The following is a 15,250-nucleotide window of genomic DNA, read 5'->3' as shown; positions in this document are numbered from 1 at the left end:
GCCGGGACGTAGGGAAGTGAGAAGCTGGGTGGGGTGAGCTGGGAGGAAGAATCTGAAAAGCAGAAGTGCGAGGAAGGAGAGCTGCGGAGAGGTGAAAGTGGCAGGGTGGCTGAGGGAGAGTCGGGACTTCTGGCTGGGACCCTCTAACGCGGCAGGTGAGGGCTGGCTGCCAGGGTCTGGAAACAGAGACTCACATTTCTGGAAGCCGTTTTGTCCGGGACCCGTGTCCCCCAGCCCGCTGTCCTGGCAGCTTTGTGCCAGGGTCCAGGTACATTTATGGTCTGTCTGGAGCCCCACAGCTGCCCCGGAGGGTACCCAGGATACTGACGAGCCACTCCTGGGTCAGGCGTGTCCTGGCTGGCGGGAGAGGTGGTGCGGACCTCCTGACAGATTTGAGGATGCCCGTCCCTAAGACTGGACTGGCGAGATTGTACACGGGTGGGCTGCAGTGGTTGGGGGAGGGAGCAGAGCATTTGGGTTCAAACTGTAGCACAGCCCATTATTTTGCAGATCCAACAAGATCTCAGCTGAGGGTCTGGTCCTGGGCCTGGGGTAAGAGAAGGGGAGGAGGAGGGAGGGAGAGGTGGAGGAGGGATAGGGTAGGAGCCCCACTTGGTGTCAGGGGAAAGAGTACTAGCCAGAGAGTCCCCAGGGGAGGCCTCCGGACACCCCCCGCCCTGGAATGCCCATGTCCCAGGCTGGGAGGACCTGCTGTCATAGTGTTGACGCTCCCCCCTCCACCCTTTCTTGAGGAGAGAGGTAGGGGCTGTTTAATTTCACAACTAGGGGCAAATGGACTGTGAGGTGAAGGGACCTGTAGGGATCAATAGAGTGAGTGTCTGAGGGCAGAGACAGCACTGGAGGAGGGTGAGAGCAGTTGTTCTGACAGTTTTAAAGCACTGTCTTAACAGTAGGCATCACAGCGACACCTGCCCCTGCCCCCAGGTCCCACAGGGCGTACTCAAAGGCAGGTTCCTTCTGAAGCCCCAGCAGTTCAAGGGCCAGGCCAGCCAGGCATGCGTCCTCCCCCACCCCGGGCCCCAGGACGGTCTCACTGGATTCCCCAGCCTCTCCTTTCTGCCTCCGGGGCAGCTACAACCTGTCCCAGCCTGTGAGATCCCACGCTCTCTCTCCGGCTCCCGCTGCTCTAGGAATAGCAGCCACACAAGTCCTGTGTATCCCACGCACCCTCTGAGGTCCTGCAGGGTTCCCGGCACAGGGCGGAAAAGTTTTCCCTTCTTCCCTTCTAGGTTCTTTGGCTGGTCTATTAAATTGATATAAGACAGATTAACAGGAGAAAACCAGGAAGTTTAATAACGTATATACCTCCTGTATACTTGGGAGAGACCCAGGAAAACTCCCTGAAATGGTCGAAGCCATCACCTTAAATACCATCTTATGCTAAAGAAAAAAGATATTGGGGGTCAGTTAGGGGAGGTTACCAGGAAGAGCACAGTGAACAAGAGTAAGATTGTTACAAAGATTTCAGTGGCTGCTTTGCACTTTGATAAGTTGCTGCAGTCATCCCCCCTCCCTTCCTGATGCAGTGGGGAGACACCCTTATGGAGGGAGAATTCCCCTATAAGTGTAAATGTCTCTTACAAAGGGTAACTTCTACTTGGATTTCAGAATGTCACCTGTGTCTGCTGCTTCTTAAAAATAGCCAGTTTAAAATAATCAACATGCCAAAGAGGCTTATTTTGGGGTGGTATATTTTGCTCCCCTTCAGGTTCCATCTAGGTCCAGAGAGGCAACATACAGTCCCCGGCAAAAGGCCTTTATAGTCTAGTAGGGGAGGTGGGCAGATCCATAACTCAGCACACTCTGGCAGAGTGGGAAGAAGCAGACTTTAATGTAAGAGATATGTATGGAAGAGGCTGTCTTGTGAGATGGTGAGTTCCCCATCACTGGAAGTGTTCAAGAGGAGGATGGTGAGGGATGCTGCAGAAGGGATTCCTGCACTGTGCGCGCACAGGCATGCGTTGGGAGGTGGAGGCAGAGGCGGAGCAGGATGAGATAAGTATTTAGGCTCCTTCTAAGGCTGACATCTGTGATTCTGTGACATTCCCCACCTAGGGGAAGTTTGCCTGTGGCCCCACTGGGTGTGATGGCTCCCTGTTGCTCTGCCTCCTCCAGTTAGACCATGACCCATGGGTTGTTCTTTCTCGTTTCTGTGCCCTACCACCACTCTGCCCAGTGCCAAGCTCCCAATGTAGACTTTGTACGGAATTGCATAGAGCCTGTCGTGGGCTGCTGGAGGGATGCAGGAGTGTCAGGCAAGTCTGGGGCTCTGGCTGAGACATGAAGCTGTCAGGTCATCCGAATAGACAACCTGCAAGTAGAGACTGAAGTGAGAGGGCTGGGAGCACTCCCAGAAAGCGCTGAGGCTACCGAATGTCCTGGCAGGCTCCTTGGACAGCTGGGGTTTGGTATGGGTCTGGAGGGTGATGGGGCTTTACTGGACTTGGGGGGGGGGCGGCATACACACAGAGAAAGCTCCAGCTGCTGTGGGCTTGGGCAGAGCGGCTGGAAGGGAGAGGTGTCAGGTAGCCCCTGGGGCACAGCCTGGAGCAGAAGGCCAAGGGGTAGAGATCTGATGGGACAGCAGGGGTTTCCACCCCGACCTGAGCTTTAGGGTCACCTGGGACTTCGCACACATGCTACCCGGGCTCTACCCCCAGAAACTCTGATTTTAACTGTTCTGGTGTGTGGTCTGGACATTGGGATTTTTTTGAGCTTGATAATTCTAACGTACAGGCAGGTGTGAGATGCTGTTCTGGATAGTTAAGGGGCAGAAGAGAATCACCTGGAACATACGCTCAAAATGCAGATGCACAGGCCCCACTCCACGCCTGTGTAATAAAAATCTCCAGGCCTGGGCCCGGGCCATCTGTGTTTTTATAAGATCCCAAGCTAATTTTAACAGGCAGCCAGGATGATGAAGAAGCAGGTGGCCACAACCCTTTCCTCAAAAACTTGCGCTGCCAGCTTCTGAGTTAGTACTCAGGCCAGAGCCCGCAGATCAGGAACACAGAAGGAAAAATAGTAAAGCTAACAATTGACCCTCTTGTTCGCACCATCTCTCCCCCCTGGTTTGGGCGTGGGACAGCCGCCCCACCATTTCAGACCTGAGTCACAGGCTGAGCAGCCTGTGGCGAGGGATGTGGGCAAGCATGTGACCTTCTGTGGAATGGAGGAACATTAAAGGTTCCCTCCCCCAAACTTCCCCCTCACTGCCTCCTGCTTTGGGAAAGAGCGGTTTCAAAAAATGCCTTCAGCTCTGTTGTGAGTTAGGAATGGAAAAGAAGTCATGATTCCCGTGGTAGTTGACATTTATTACCACTGCTTCTTTTTTCCCCTCCATTTTCTACTCAGACCCTACACCCTCTGCTCTCCTGTCCATCTCCTAAAGATGTCTCTTCCCCCTTCCTGCTTCCCCAGGTCCCAAGAAGCTCCCCATGGTGCCAGTTTGCCTCTTCACCCTGAAATTCCCCAGGCCCTTACCCTGCATCACAGAGGCTCACCTTACAAAAATGTTGTTCACCTGCACAGCATGAATTGTGTTACAGTGCTTGCTAGTGTGGGCTGTGCATTTTAAGAAAAAAAAAAAAAAAAAAGGAAAGAAACTGTGTAGTAATTGGAACATAGAAAAGAGATGGTGAGTGAAGCTGTAGCTACTGCATTTGCTGAATTTTTTAAAAAAATAATATATATTTTAAAAATACTTGCCTTTACCATTTCCCCCCGAGTAACTTGTCCAAAAAAGGTTGCTGTCACTGACCTATAGAATAACATAACATTTGAGGTGCGGGGGAGGAAAAATTTCCTCAGCCCCTCAAGATCCTTCTGGTTGGACTTAGAATCAAATTGACAGGAGATAGACTAACAGGATAAAATTAAACTTAATAGCATACGTATGGGGAATCTATACAGACAGGGAAATTCCAAAGATAGTGAAGCAATAAGACTCTTAATAGGAGCTAAGGAGAGGGGTAGGGTCTGAGGATCCAAAGGGGAGAAAGACTATCAGCAGGAACATGAGAGGGGATGCCTGGAAAACAAAGGTTGCCCCATTATGTAGGTAAGTTTCTTAGGCAAAGAGGAATCTGGTAAGAGCTCTCTTCCTAATATAAGCAGGCAGTTAAGGGGGAGGTAAACCATTCAGTAAACCTTTTACTGAATCAGTTGGGTTTTGATTGCTTTTATTTTATTTTATTTTAAGATTTTATTTATTTTTTCGACAGAGAGACAGCCAGCGAGAGAGGGAACACAAGCAGGGGGAGTGGGAGAGGAAGAAGCAGGCTCCTAGCGGAGGAGCCTGATGTGGGGCTCGATCCCAGAACGCCGGGATCACGCCCTGAGCCGAAGGCAGACGCTTAACCGCTGTGCCACCCAGGCGCCCCTTGATTGCTTTTAAATCAAAACAATGTTCATACCAAAGTAGTTTCTCTCGGGGTGGCCTGTGGTTGTCCCCTGTGGAGGCATTTGAGGAAAGCTGGCCTGGCAGTGATTGCTCATGCCTGGGAATCAAGAGTTTAGAATTAGAGGAACACTACATCGAAAACTAATGATGTACTGCATGGTGACTAACATAACACAATAAAAAAAAAAAAGAGTTTAGAATTAGGGAAGGCACTAAGTATAATGTTGGCTCTAGGGATTCTGTGTTTCCGTTTGTTTTTGGTAGGTGCCTTTTATTAGTTTGAGGAAGTTCCCTTCTATTGCTAGTTTGCTGAAAGTTTTGTTTTGTTTTGTCAGGAACAGACGTAGAATTTTAGTAAATGCCTTTTCTGCATCTGTTGAGATGGTTATAGATGTATACACACACTCATATATTGTCAATGCAATATATATACTTGATGTAAAATGAACTAACCTTTTGTAATCTCTAAAAGAAGGAAAGAGAGTTTTATTTGAGCCCAAGTTAGGACAGTTCCCCGGGAACCATGGTCTTCACAGGGAAGAATGTGCTCCAGCGAATGGACAGTTTTACAGGGTTATATCCTTTTCTACATCTTGCAAAAGCTCAAGAGATTATAGATTAGCATATAGGTAGGAATCATGAGTTTTAATGTCAAGAAATGCAGGAAGTAGGAGCCTTGGTCGGTATCTTATGGACAAGATGGTTTCCTTCAGGCTACTCATGTACAAGGCATGTGTACAATGTATGTTTGGTGGGACATAAATCAGGCCTTTGGTTTAAACAAAGTTTATGTACAGTCATGCTGACTTAGAAAGAAATTTAAAATGGCTTCCTTTTAGAGAGGTTTTTTTCCATATGTATATAATTTATTAATAAGGTGGATTACATTGATTGATTTTTAGATGTTAAACTAACTTTGCATTCTTGGGATAAACACCATCTAGTCATGGTGTTTTATCCTTTTTATATTATGGAATTCCATATGCTAAAATTTCGGTAATATTTTTTGTGTCTATGTTCATGAGGAATATTGGTCTAATTTTCTTTTTTTTAAGATTTTTAAAATTAATTAATTTATTTATTAATTTAAGAGAACAAGAGAGGACGAGCATGGGGGAGAGGGGCAAAGGGAGAGAGAGAGAAATAGAGAGAGAGAGAGAGAGAGAGAGAATCCTAAGCAGACTCCTGAGCTGAGCCAAAATCAAGAGTCAGACATTCAACTGACTGAGCCACCCAGGTGTACCCTAGTTTTCTTTTCTATAATATATTTATCTGGTTTGTTATATCAGGATAATGCTGATGGCATAGAATGAATTGGGAAGTGTTCTCTCTTATTTTCTGGAAAAGTTTGCATAGAATTGGTACGTTTTCCTTAAAGTTTTGGTAGAATGCATGATGACTTGGGGGTCGCCTGGGTGGCTCAGTCAGTTGAGTGTCCAACTCCTGATTTCAGTTCAGGTTGTGATCTCAGGGTCCTGGGATTGAGCCCCAGGTGGGGCTCCCTGCTCAGCGGGGAGTCTACTTCTCCCTTTCCCTCTATCTCAAATAAATAAATAAATAAATAATCTAAGAAAAGAAAAGAAAAAAAGAATGTACCATGACTCGGAAGTGGAGGGGGAGGGTTAAGTACATATTTAGTTTCTTTAATAGATACTAGAATTATTCAGGTAGCCTATTTTTTCTTGATTGAACTTTCATACTTTGTATCCTTCAAGGAATTTGCCCATTTTGTATATGTTGTTGAATATATTGGCATACGTCTTTGTAGTATTCTCTTTATCCTTCTAATATTTGAGAATCTGTAGTGAATCATCTCTCTTATTTCTGAATTGGAAATTTGTGTCTCTTCTTTTTCCTCATCAGTTTGTCTAAAGGGTCATCAGTTTTATTGATTTTTTTTCAAAAACCAGCTTCATTGATTTTCTCTCTGCACATATATTTTTATTTCTATTGATTTCTGCTCTTATTTTTTTTTTTTAAAGATTTTATTTATTTATTCGACAGAGATAGAGACAGCCAGCGAGAGAGGGAACACAAGCAGGGAGAGTGGGAGAGGAAGAAGCAGGCTCCCAGTGGAGGAGCCTGATGTGGGGCTCGATCCCATAACGCCAAGATCACGCCCTGAGCCGAAGGCAGATGCTTAACCGCTGTGCCACCCAGGCGCCCCTCTGCTCTTATTTTTATTATTTCTTTTCTCCTGATCATTTTGGGTTTAATTTGCTTTTCCTTTTCCGGTGTTTTTATGGTGGTAACTTAAGTTATTGATTTTCGACTTTTCTAATATAAGCAGTTATTGCTTAAAGAGCTGTATGTCAGTCAGCCTCGTGTAAGGACCAGAGTTAGGGGTCTGGAAGCAGAAGAGAGGTATGGCTGAGAGGTCACAGCAAGAGAAAGCCATTGGCCCAGGAGTCTGAAACCTAGTTTTCACTAGCCACTCACAAGCTTTGTGGCTTTGGACTTAGAATTTCTAAGCCTCGGTTTCTTTGCCTGCATAATGGAGCCAGGGTAATCTCCCCTTGGGCTCTTGGAGATGAAATAGTTAAGGAATATGATAGCATTTGACCCCTGGAACGGCCTCCCCAGACCAATGTGAAGGGTGGTTGTCATAACATTTGTAATCATAATGGCTTCTTCTTTCTAGAACCGGAAGCAGCATGTACACACGTCTCCCCCAGAGGTAGGCTGAGTACCCCACCCCTTTCATCCCTCCCCTTCTTCACCCCCAAGGGCTGCCCTCCTCACAGCTTCCCTCATCCCCACACCACAGTCCTCCGGCCGCCTCGGTCCTCCCAGGTGTCTGCTTGGGTCCTCTGCTCACGGGCCCTGGCCACCACCGCCACCCCTCTTCCCTCCCGCAGTGGCTCTCCGTTCCCCGCCTCGGTGCAGGATCCCGGCCTGCACGTATGGCGGGTGGAGAAACTGAAGCCAGTGCCGGTAGCACGGGAGAACCAGGGCATCTTCTTCTCGGGGGACTCCTACCTCGTGCTGCACAACGGTCCGGAAGAGCTCTCCCACCTGCACCTGTGGATAGGTAGGGGGCTGGGAGGAGCTGGGGGCGTGGCCCCCGGGAGCGCGGGCTGGGCGGGTCTCACCGGCCTTGCCCTGCCCCTCCCCGCCGCAGGCCAGCAGTCCTCCCGGGATGAGCAGGGGGCCTGCGCTGTGCTGGCCGTGCATCTCAACACCCTGCTTGGGGAGCGGCCCGTGCAGCACCGGGAGGTGCAGGGCAATGAGTCCGACCTCTTCATGAGCTACTTCCCACGTGGCCTCAAGTACCAGGTCAGAGCCCACCTCCCAGCACCTTACCCCGTGGCTTTTCTCGGAGCCAGCTCTCACCCTGCACAAGGCCCAGGCGCCCTCAGGCCTGGGTCCTCCCTGCCTTTCTGCCCATCCCCCACCGGGACCCGGTGTGGAGGGCCACAGGCCTCCTGTCAGCCCCCTGAGGTTGGCCGTCTGGGCTGCAGGAAGGTGGAGTGGAGTCAGCATTTCACAAGACCTCCCCAGGGGCCGCTCCAGCTGCCATCAAGAAACTGTACCAGGTGAAGGGGAAGAAGAACATCCGGGCCACTGAGCGGGCGCTGAGCTGGGACAGCTTCAACACCGGGGACTGCTTCATCCTGGACCTGGGCCAGGTGAGCAGGCAGGGCGGGGCTGAGCACCGTGTTGGCACCTGTCTTTTAAGGGGCCAGGGAACGGGCGAGAAGCTGCTCCAGCCGTTAGGAAAACATCTTAGGTCCAAAAAGACAGAAAGCCCCTCTGCCTTCCAGCCACTGTCTCTAACACTGCAGCGACTCTCTCCTTCCTTGGAGCCTTTGTAGCTCTGAGTTAGCGGCTGGCCAGACCTTTCGTTCATTTGTCCGCTCAGCCAGTCACTCAGTGAGTCTCTCATGCCTACTTTGAGCCAGCTCGGGGACCACAAATGGCTTGCTCTGGGGAGGCAGCCCACACAGGCCTGTCCCCTACTGTAAATGTGATGAGGACTCTGAGAGGCAGGGGCATGTGCTGAGAGGGCTTGGGGCCGGGGGGCTTCCTCTAGCGGGCACTGAAGCCACTGTCCCAGGAAGGTGCCATCTGACTAGACCTTCACCGAGGGGAAATGCCTTTCCAGGTGAAGGGACAGGTGAGCTGAGGCTGAGGCACTGAGGGAGAAGAGGTGCAGACATGCATGCTGACAGCAGGGAGGGGACTAGCTTGACAGGGACCCTGGGTGGGGACAGGAGCAGTGGGAGCGAAAATTATTGCTGAGACCTAGGTCCTGAGACTGCTGGAGGAGCCTGGGCTGCGTCTTGTGCTGAAGGTTCGAGGCAGGAAGCCAACCCAGGGACAGTGGGGAGGGGGGCTGAGCAGCAGTGAGCTGGAGGCAGGTGACCTGCACAGCAGGGTGCAGAGAGCGGTGTGAGATACGGGGCTCAGGATGGCATTCACCCATTCACTCTCTCATTCATTCATTCATTCATTCATTCATTCATTCATTCATTCCATATTTACTATGTGCCTAAGTGTGTGCCAGTCTCTGTTGTAGTACTGGGCACGCGGCTGTGAACAAAGCAAAGCAAAGCAAGATAAAACAAAACAAAAAACAAAACAGAACACTCGTGCCCTGATGAAGCTTACTTTCTAGTCGGGGGAGATAGATTACAGACAAGATAAAGACCTTTACATATTTGCGGGTGAGACTTGTGGAGAAACAGAAAGCAGGAGGGGCACGGGGCTGGCCAGAGAAACCTCTTTGCAAAGATGTTGTCTTAGATGGTCTTGCCTCCGGGGGCAGTTCTTCAGAACCCCCCCCCCACACACACACAGTCAACAGGCTGGATGCAGGACGCTGAGCCTCCCCACTTCCCTCCAGAACATCTTTGCCTGGTGTGGTGGAAAGTCCAACATCCTGGAGCGCAACAAGGCGCGGGACCTGGCCCTGGCCATCCGGGACAGTGAGCGGCAGGGCAAGGCCCAGGTGGAGATCGTCACGGATGGGGAGGAGCCTGCCGAGATGATCCAGGTTGGGGGATGTTGGGGTGCGCAGCTGGGAGAAGCTGGGGGGATGAACGTGGTCAGTAGAGGGTGGAGGGTATGGGTGAGTGGCCTGGGGTACTGCTTAGGGCTGTGGCTAGCTCACAGGGTGCCCTCGTGTGATTCAGGGGAAAGCGCCCCTCTGGGCAGATGGACCAGCGGCCTGGCAGGTGGACTGGGCTGGACCCAGCCCTCACTCACCTCTGCTGGGTGCCCTTGTGCAGGACACTGTTTGCCTCCCCCAGACGTGGTAGCCTTGGGAGTGATGGGTTGGGAAGGTCTGGGGCAGGTGCCCAGGAATCCCTGGAAACCCGGTCTGCCCTGGTCCCTGTAGGTCCTGGGCCCCAAGCCTGCTCTGAAGGAGGGCAACCCCGAGGAAGACCTCACAGCTGACCGGACAAACGCCCAGGCCGCGGCTCTGTATAAGGTGGGTACTCTGGCCTGCCCTGGGCCCGGGCAGGGGTGCTGAAGGGAGAGGAGAAAGCCTGGGGAAGGCTGTGTCAGGCAGCAGGATGCTTTATCCAGGGCTGGGAGCGAGGGTTGGGAAATGGAGGGATGTCCGGCCCTCCTGAGGAGATAAATACTTCACTTCCAGCCCATTCTTGGAGAAGGAGGTGTGAAGCCAATGCTGAGCTTTACTTTTTTGGATTCTTTGTATTCGTTTGTAATTTGGAATCCACTTAATTTCCAAATGGATGCAGGGCCTTGGCATTGCAGAGACTGAGGGTGGAGTGAGGGGCGGGGTGCCCAGTCTCTCTGCTCCTTGGGCTGGGGCCGTGAGTGGGGACCATGGGAGCCATGGCCTAGGGGTGGAGGTTAGGTCTGTGTGTTGGGGGCAGGGGGCGGGATCTGGCACTGTTCATCATCCCCCAGGTCTCCGATGCCACCGGACAGATGAACCTGACCAAGGTGGCGGACTCCAGTCCCTTTGCCCTTGAGCTGCTTCTGTCCGATGACTGCTTCGTGCTGGACAATGGGCTCTGTGGCAAGATCTACATCTGGAAGGGTACGTGTGGCTTCTCCATTCTAGCCGGAGGCCCCTGCCGCTGCTCCAACCAGGGCGCGCTTCCCACTGGGGGGCTCAGCCTGCCTGATTGCTTTCAGAAACAGCCTCAGGGAGCCGCTGAGCCCTTTCTCTTTGCTGTTCCCACCCTCTAAATTCCAGGCAAGGGTTCAGAAACTTCAGTAAGCCTTAGAGGGCCTGTTAGAACGGATGGCTGGACCCCGCCCCCCAACCACCACCCAAGAATTTGCATATCTAAGTGGTTCCCAGGCCTTGCTGCAGGTCCAGGGTCACATTTTGAGGACTGCTGTCCTAGAGCACCCCTAGGCCTTCAGGGCTGCTGGGACCCCAGTCTTGCATTCTGCCTAGGGGTGTGACAAGAGAAATGTTAGGTAAATGAAATCTCACTTGGTGCCCTGGGTAATGAACTAGTAGAACTTGTTTTTCCAAGAAATTGTATTGGCTGGAGATAGAAACACTGTTGTGTATAAGTTTGTCCGCTTGGTTTAACTCCAGAAAATGTTGAAGCAAAGCTTTGAGTCTCTGACCCTGGGAACCTCCTTGCTTCTCCATGCTTGTCTTTTCTCGAGCACGTCTTACCTCCCTGACCAAGATTATAACCTTCCTGAAAGCAGGAACCATATCATCTCTGGTGTCGTGAGGAAATAGCCTTTGTTCAGTAAATATTTATGGGGGCAACCAAAGCCAAGATAAACCCACAGCCCTAGCCTGGTCAGGAAGATGGGGAGGGGTTAGGCACTCTCAGGGTAGCTCCTACTGGCCAATGGCTCAGGGAAGGGCCAGAGTGGCAAGGAACATGGCAGCTTTCTCTGACGTGGATGGGGTACGGTTGGAGATTGGGCCCTGGGGCTGCCTTTCCCCTCCTGCCACAGGGTACCTTTCCCATGGAACCGGTTCTGAGCTTGAGGGGTTCCCAGATGTCCATGGAAGGGAATTAAACCCCAAGCAAAGAACTGAACCGTTTTAGAAAGAGAAACCAGAGAAGAAAAAAGCACAGGAAAATTGGGAGCCAGGAAGAGAAGTATCTTGGCTTAAGCTGGAGCACATCTTGCCCCAAAGGTCCCACAGGAGGGAACGGATAACTGCATGGTCTTCCTTTGCTCTTAGGCCGATGTCGGCTGACATTATGGGAGTAAGACTATTATAAATCACACCCTTTTGTCCTGTTTAGTTTTACAAAAAAGGCTTGATACTTGTTGATACTTGTCAACAGCATGGTTGGCAGACTCCAGCGGTGAGGTGTCCCCGGGTGGGGCTCTCTATTTCGAGTCTCATGCCATGGGGAACACAAATTCTGACTATCCATGGGGCCGTGGTCCGAGCAGAAGGTTTTGATTAGAGCAGGCAGAAAGAACAGCTGTCATCCCATGGAGCTGCCGGGTTGGGAGAAGTCTCTAGTGACTGACTTCACACCTCCAAAGAGCTCCTTAGCATCTTAGTACCTCCTGGTCCATTTCTTTTAAAAGTCGCCAGCTATTCTACGGAACCCCCCCCCCCCTTCAGTTTCCTTGAGAAAATGGGATGTGGGCTAGAGAGGGTCCCTGCTCTTTAAAAAAAAAATCCCGGGGCGCCTGGGTGGCACAGCGGTTAAGCGTCTGCCTTCGGCTCAGGGCGTGATCCCGGCGTTATGGGATCGAGCCCCATGTCAGGCTCCTCCGCTATGAGCCTGCTTCTTCCTCTCCCACTCCCCCTGCTTGTGTTCCCTCTCTCGCTGGCTGTCTCGCTCTCTGTCAAATAAATAAATAAAATCTTAAAAAAAAAAAAATCCCCTCCCAATTGATCCAGGACGAAAAGCTAACGAGAAGGAGCGGGAGGCAGCTCTCCAAGTGGCTGAGGACTTCATCTCCCGCATGCGATATGCCCCCAATACTCAGGTGAGGAGACGCCTGGGGCCCCACCTCCTCCTGGGGCTCCTCCTGTGGCCTCTTCCCCGCAGACTGGACAAAAAGGGCGGGAAATCCTCAGGCCCAGTCAAGAACGGTCAGGCCTCCGTACCGGCCCCCTCCAGCGGGAAAGCCCATTTTAATCCTTTAACATTTAAAAGTATATGGTGTTTTCTTTTCTTTTAAAGATTTATTTGAGAGAGAGTGAGAGAGAGAGACAAAGAGAGAGCTCAAACTCAAGCATGAGATGGGGGAGGGGCAGAGGGAGAAGGAGAGAAGCAGGCTCTGTGCTCAGCGCAGGGTTGAGTCTCACCACCCTGAGATCATGACCCTGGAGATCATGACCGGAGCCAAAGCCAAGAGTCGGATGCTCAACGGACCGAGCCACCCGGGCGCCCCAAATGTATATGGTGTTTTCTAAGAGGACGCTGGGCAGCCCAGAGCCTGGCGTGGGCAGCTGGTGTAACTCCTCTGGGCCCTTGTCCCCAGCTCGTCCTGTCCCCGTTGCCCCAGTGCAGCGACTCCATGAGTCATTCAGGGGATCTGATAAGGCTCGTGGATGACTGGTGCGTCTCCTGAACTGTGCACCCACGTGCTTGAAGCCATCTGTTTTCGCAGCCCGTGTCCCATCTCTTGTCTTATTTCTTGGCCAGGCGCATACCTGGCCTGGATCCCATGTGGACCCAGGCCTGGCACCCAGCACCCTCCTCTGAGGCTCTGCTCCGGCCCTGCCTGGTGGAGGCGGAGGTGGACACTCTGGGCTAGACTTCTCCCCCGTTCTCCCTGCAGGTGGAGATTCTGCCCCAGGGCCGCGAGAGCCCCATCTTCAAGCAATTCTTCAAGGACTGGAAATGAGGGTGGGCGCCTCCCTGACCCCCGCCTGCCCACTTTCTCCTCCTCTGGCTGCCTGGTCAGTGCGGAGGTGCCCCTGAGGCTGTTCAATAAAGGAGACGAGGCCTTTCCCAGCTCCCAGCTCTCTGCCCTCCTTTCCCAGCTCTCTGCCCTCACCCCTGCCCTGAGCTCATCGTCACTCCCCTGCCAGCCACCAGGACTTATCCACGCCCTGCGGCAGAGAGGGCCTAGTGGCCACCCGCTGCCCCGCCCAGGGGCCGGAGCAGACTCAGCCCGGAGCTCCTAGAGGGCTGGCTGCGACTGCTGGGAACCAGGTGGGGAGGAGGCTCGGCACCAGGCCTCGGCTTTGCTTGCAGCCGGGGGTTCAGTTCACTCACACATCCCCAGCGGGGACAAGGTTGGGGCAGCAGGCTCAGGACGCCTTGCTGTTTGAGCCAGGATTTCCTCAGCTGCCTTGGAAGCCGCCTCCTGAGCCACATGCTTGCTGACCAAGAGGACAACTGCTTGCCGCAGCACACAAGTCTGGCTTGTCATCGCACGGCCGCATTGCGTCATGTTAGGCCCATGAGCGCGGGGCCACTGTAGGGCCGGGGAAAGCCCCAGACTAGTGTGGAGAGTCGGAGTCTGGTTCGGATGTTACCCTGCCTCTGTGTCGTCCTGGGCAAGTTGCTTTTCCTTGTCTAGGCCTTAGTTCATTCTCTCGTATCACGGGGTGGTGGCCTGACTATCAGAGAGGGTTGAGAGCCGAACAGGAGAATGGAGTAGCCCAGAGTGCTCCCACCCGGGAGGGCATGATCCGGGGGCAGGAACAAGGCTGGGTAAGTCCAGACTGGAGTTCGGGAGGCCAGGCCGAGCTGTGGCTGCCCTGACCCACTCCTACCCCTGGGCCCCAAAGGCTATGTGGTTTCTGAGCTCTGATCAGCTGGATTCTTCCATCCCCAACAAATTCTAACCAATCCATCTCGCTTTCGTGCAAAGCAGCTCCTCTGCGTACGCCCCCGTCTTCTCTGCGGAGCTGCGCGGTGGTCCACCCGACGGCCCACCCAGACGGCCCGTGCCAGGGGTGCTTTGCAGAGGAGAGCGAGGAAGGGGGGCACCAGGTCCATGGTTCTGACTTTTTTAGGGCTGCGAAGCATTTTACATCTCTCGTGGAAGGCCTAGGTGGGCCCTTCCTAAGAAAAATGTACAGGTTAAGATGTTTGCATCTACTTTCAAAGGGTCTCCAACCCCCTTCCCCAAGAGAACGACAGCTTAATCCCTGGACTGCGTTGTTGCTAATGTCCCAAGGTCTGAAGCTGAGCACTCTGGAGGCATTACACGGGGAGTGGCTTGGTTAGAAAGGGCTCTTGCAGAGGCCACTGGCCTCCCCTCCAGCTAGAAGCCCACAGGGACTGGTCCCAGGCCGTGGTGCAGGCTGGGCAGTCACTGCCAGGTCTGCGGAGTTAGCCTTCTGGTCTGAGAGCAAGTGGAAGGAATCTGCAGCAGAAGAGCTACGGAACTGACACTCTGAAGTGGAGGCTGAGCTGTGGCCTTTCTGCATCCCAGCCCCACCAAGCCCAGGAAGCTCTTGGCCACCGCTGCAGGCCCACTAAGCACCCCGACTGGAGGAAGTAAAGGGGACGAAGGATGGCGCAAGGCAAACTGCAGTCCGTTACCAGCCCTGCCCTTGAGGAATCCTGCTAACAGCCCTGGGGAGTTCTCTGCCATACCCGGGGCGGCTCTGTGCCTTCCTGCCTCTGCAGTGCACCCTAGCTCCAGTGGGTTAGACCTGGGGAAGCGTGCAGGGGCGAGACCGTGGTCTTCCGTGGGTCTACCCGACAGAGTACAGAGGACAGGAAAGCAGTGCCGTGGGGTCTCCCCAGCTCAGGATACCCTGGCTGGGAGGGATGGAGCAAGAGCTTCCCCAGAAGCCAATGTAGGAAAAACATGTAGGGGCCTCACAGCAATCCTAACAGAGCCAGGCCACCCTGCCCCCTGGCTAGAGTGCGCAAGGAGTCTCGGCCTCCAAGCGCAGGATGGACACCATATACAGTGAGTGGGGGCCTGGCCAGGGTACAGCAA

General features: G+C 52.9%; 1 protein-coding gene across 5 annotated transcripts; it reads left to right on the top strand.

Annotated features, from left to right (window-relative positions):
* Nucleotide 1: 1 nt before the first annotated feature.
* Nucleotides 2-13,304, top strand: CAPG (capping actin protein, gelsolin like). 5 transcript variants are annotated; one of them, XM_045808823.2, is made up of 11 exons: nucleotides 17-155; nucleotides 511-552; nucleotides 7,065-7,100; nucleotides 7,282-7,454; nucleotides 7,545-7,699; nucleotides 7,885-8,052; nucleotides 9,270-9,419; nucleotides 9,765-9,857; nucleotides 10,304-10,436; nucleotides 12,240-12,328; nucleotides 13,127-13,304. In XM_045808823.2, the coding sequence occupies exons 3-11, from the start codon at nucleotides 7,078-7,080 to the stop codon at nucleotides 13,190-13,192; spliced, it is 1,050 nt and encodes a 349-aa protein (XP_045664779.2). In that variant the 5' UTR covers nucleotides 17-155; nucleotides 511-552; nucleotides 7,065-7,077; the 3' UTR covers nucleotides 13,193-13,304. The 5 variants fall into 5 exon arrangements, with proteins under 5 accessions (XP_045664777.2, XP_045664776.2, XP_045664779.2 ...); XM_087863634.1 differs by lacking the exon at nucleotides 17-155 and adding an exon at nucleotides 180-268; XM_045808821.2 differs by lacking the exon at nucleotides 511-552 and having other exon boundaries at nucleotides 2-91.
* Nucleotides 13,305-15,250: the final 1,946 nt, after the last annotated feature.

Source organism: Ursus americanus, chromosome 7 (genome assembly GCF_024610735.1).
Source record: "Ursus americanus isolate L20-20 chromosome 7, mUrsAme1.1.p, whole genome shotgun sequence".
Taxonomy (NCBI): Eukaryota; Metazoa; Chordata; class Mammalia; order Carnivora; family Ursidae; genus Ursus; species Ursus americanus.
Note: the sequence above shows the minus strand (reverse complement) of the source record. Positions and strands in the feature narration are given on the sequence as shown.